Source organism: Pyrus communis, chromosome 2 (assembly GCF_963583255.1).
Source record: "Pyrus communis chromosome 2, drPyrComm1.1, whole genome shotgun sequence".
Taxonomy (NCBI): Eukaryota; Viridiplantae; Streptophyta; class Magnoliopsida; order Rosales; family Rosaceae; genus Pyrus; species Pyrus communis.
The window spans coordinates 17,743,027-17,744,898 of NC_084804.1; the positions used below are offsets into that span (position 1 = coordinate 17,743,027).

At 35.6% G+C, this 1,872-nt stretch overlaps 1 protein-coding gene across 1 annotated transcript; it reads right to left on the bottom strand.

Moving 5' to 3' along the window:
• Window positions 1-200: 200 nt before the first annotated feature.
• On the bottom strand, window positions 201-813 carry LOC137724486 (dirigent protein 15-like). Its single transcript, XM_068463225.1, has 2 exons — window positions 509-813; window positions 201-474 (listed from the first exon to the last, which is right to left on the bottom strand). The coding sequence occupies exons 1-2, from the start codon at window positions 811-813 to the stop codon at window positions 201-203; spliced, it is 579 nt and encodes a 192-aa protein (XP_068319326.1).
• Between the last annotated feature and the right edge of the window lie 1,059 nt (window positions 814-1,872).

Genomic DNA, 1,872 nt, shown 5'->3' on the forward strand with positions numbered 1-1,872 from the left:
GTATGTTGTCCAAATATAATGGTAGACTTTACTCCAATTTTTGGAGTATGAGCTATTTTGTACATGGTATTCTGCTATTTATACATCGGCAAAAAAATTGAATATAAACAGAGTTATTTTAATTTAATTATTCCATTAAAGCCACCTTCATTACAGTTGCAGGATATTATAACCATGAATCAATCAATATTGCTCAATATTCAATAGTGGATGAGAGTGACCTTATACTCAATAATGGCATCACCATTGGTAACATTTAAATAACTAGTTTTCAGCTTCGCAAACCCTCTCGCCATTCTAAACCTCCCTCTCCCTCCCACAACGGCCAACTCCCGATTCGTCTCTGTCACCGGATTTCTCGAAAACACGCTGAATGAGCTCCCCTTAAACTTACCCTCAGTAAAACCGAAATCAACGTACATTACAAGCCCCAACTTGGTCTCGTCCTGGACTGACGACACGTAGAGCCCCCAACTTGGTCTCGTCCTGGACTGACGACACGTAGAGCCCTTGAGCGTTCCCAATAACTTTGGAAGTGGCCTCAGGGCCCTCTCGTAGAGGGTCGTCGATGGCCCACACGCTGCCGAACGGCGTGGCAGAACTGTCATTCTTCGTGCTGTTTGAACGTGCGACTTCTACGGCACTAGGTTTGTCGCCGCTGATGATGTCGAAGAGGTAGAAGTGGAGGCGCGTGACCTTTTCTTCGTGATGGACATTTGGAAGTGTGTGGGAATGGTAGCTGCAATGTGTTGGTGTGGCCGCGACGGTTAGGAGAGTCAAGGCCAATCGAAGAACCAAACTACCGCGTTCCATGTCTTTAACTATTTTGCTTTGTTGTGCGAGGAACTGATGGGGTTAAGGACCAAAGATGTTGTTTTATATAGCAAACCAATATCGATTGTCATTGATTAATTTCTAGTAATAAGTTAGTCCTATAAAGTAATAGTAGCTAATAAGGTAAAGCTACATTTTGTGCTTAAATATTTAGAGGAGAACATTTGGATAGGTTCATTCTACTTAATCATACCGATATAATCATCATTATATTATTTTGTAATGGATATTTTCCCTTTTTTTTTTTCCTTATTTTCATTAAGAATGAATCCGGACAGATAATTTCGTGTTGGTAAAGATTTATTAGGGCGTGTCCATCATACTGCATGGTGTTATAGTCTATTCACGTTTTTTTTTTTTTTTTTTTTTTTTTCCTGTCAAATTATAGTCCATTTATGTTTATAAAACATCTAATTAGATTCGTCAATCACTCATATTATAACATCTAGTCAATCATTCATATTATAACATCTAGACGTAACACCATCGGTACTTACGCAGACTTAGGAGTCCGAGATTTGAATAGGAATGTAGGATCGTATCTGCACATGTTTATTTCCACTACTACAAAAGGGGGCTATAGTGTCGGAGGGTGGTGTCGCTTTAATCTAATATAGTAGCGGATTAGGCAGTTGCGACACTAATTGAACATGACGTCGGATTTACTGTCGCTTATAAGCGTTATTAAATGTTTATGTCGCTTTTAAACCGACGTAAACATATATTTTAATAATTTTTAAATACTAGTGTCGCTTTTAAACCAACGTAAACATTATTTTAATAATTTTTAAATACTAGTGTCGCTTTTAAGCGACATAAAGTGTGTATATATATATATATATTGAATTAAATTTTATATCCCTAAAAACTATAATAATTATATATATATATATATTAAATTAAATTTTAAAAAATTGGTGATCATTGGATTGGCTTAAATATACATACGATTCAATTTCTTAAGTGTTATACATACAAAATAAATAAATTTAAATCTACTTAATATATATATATATATATATATACACACACACCATT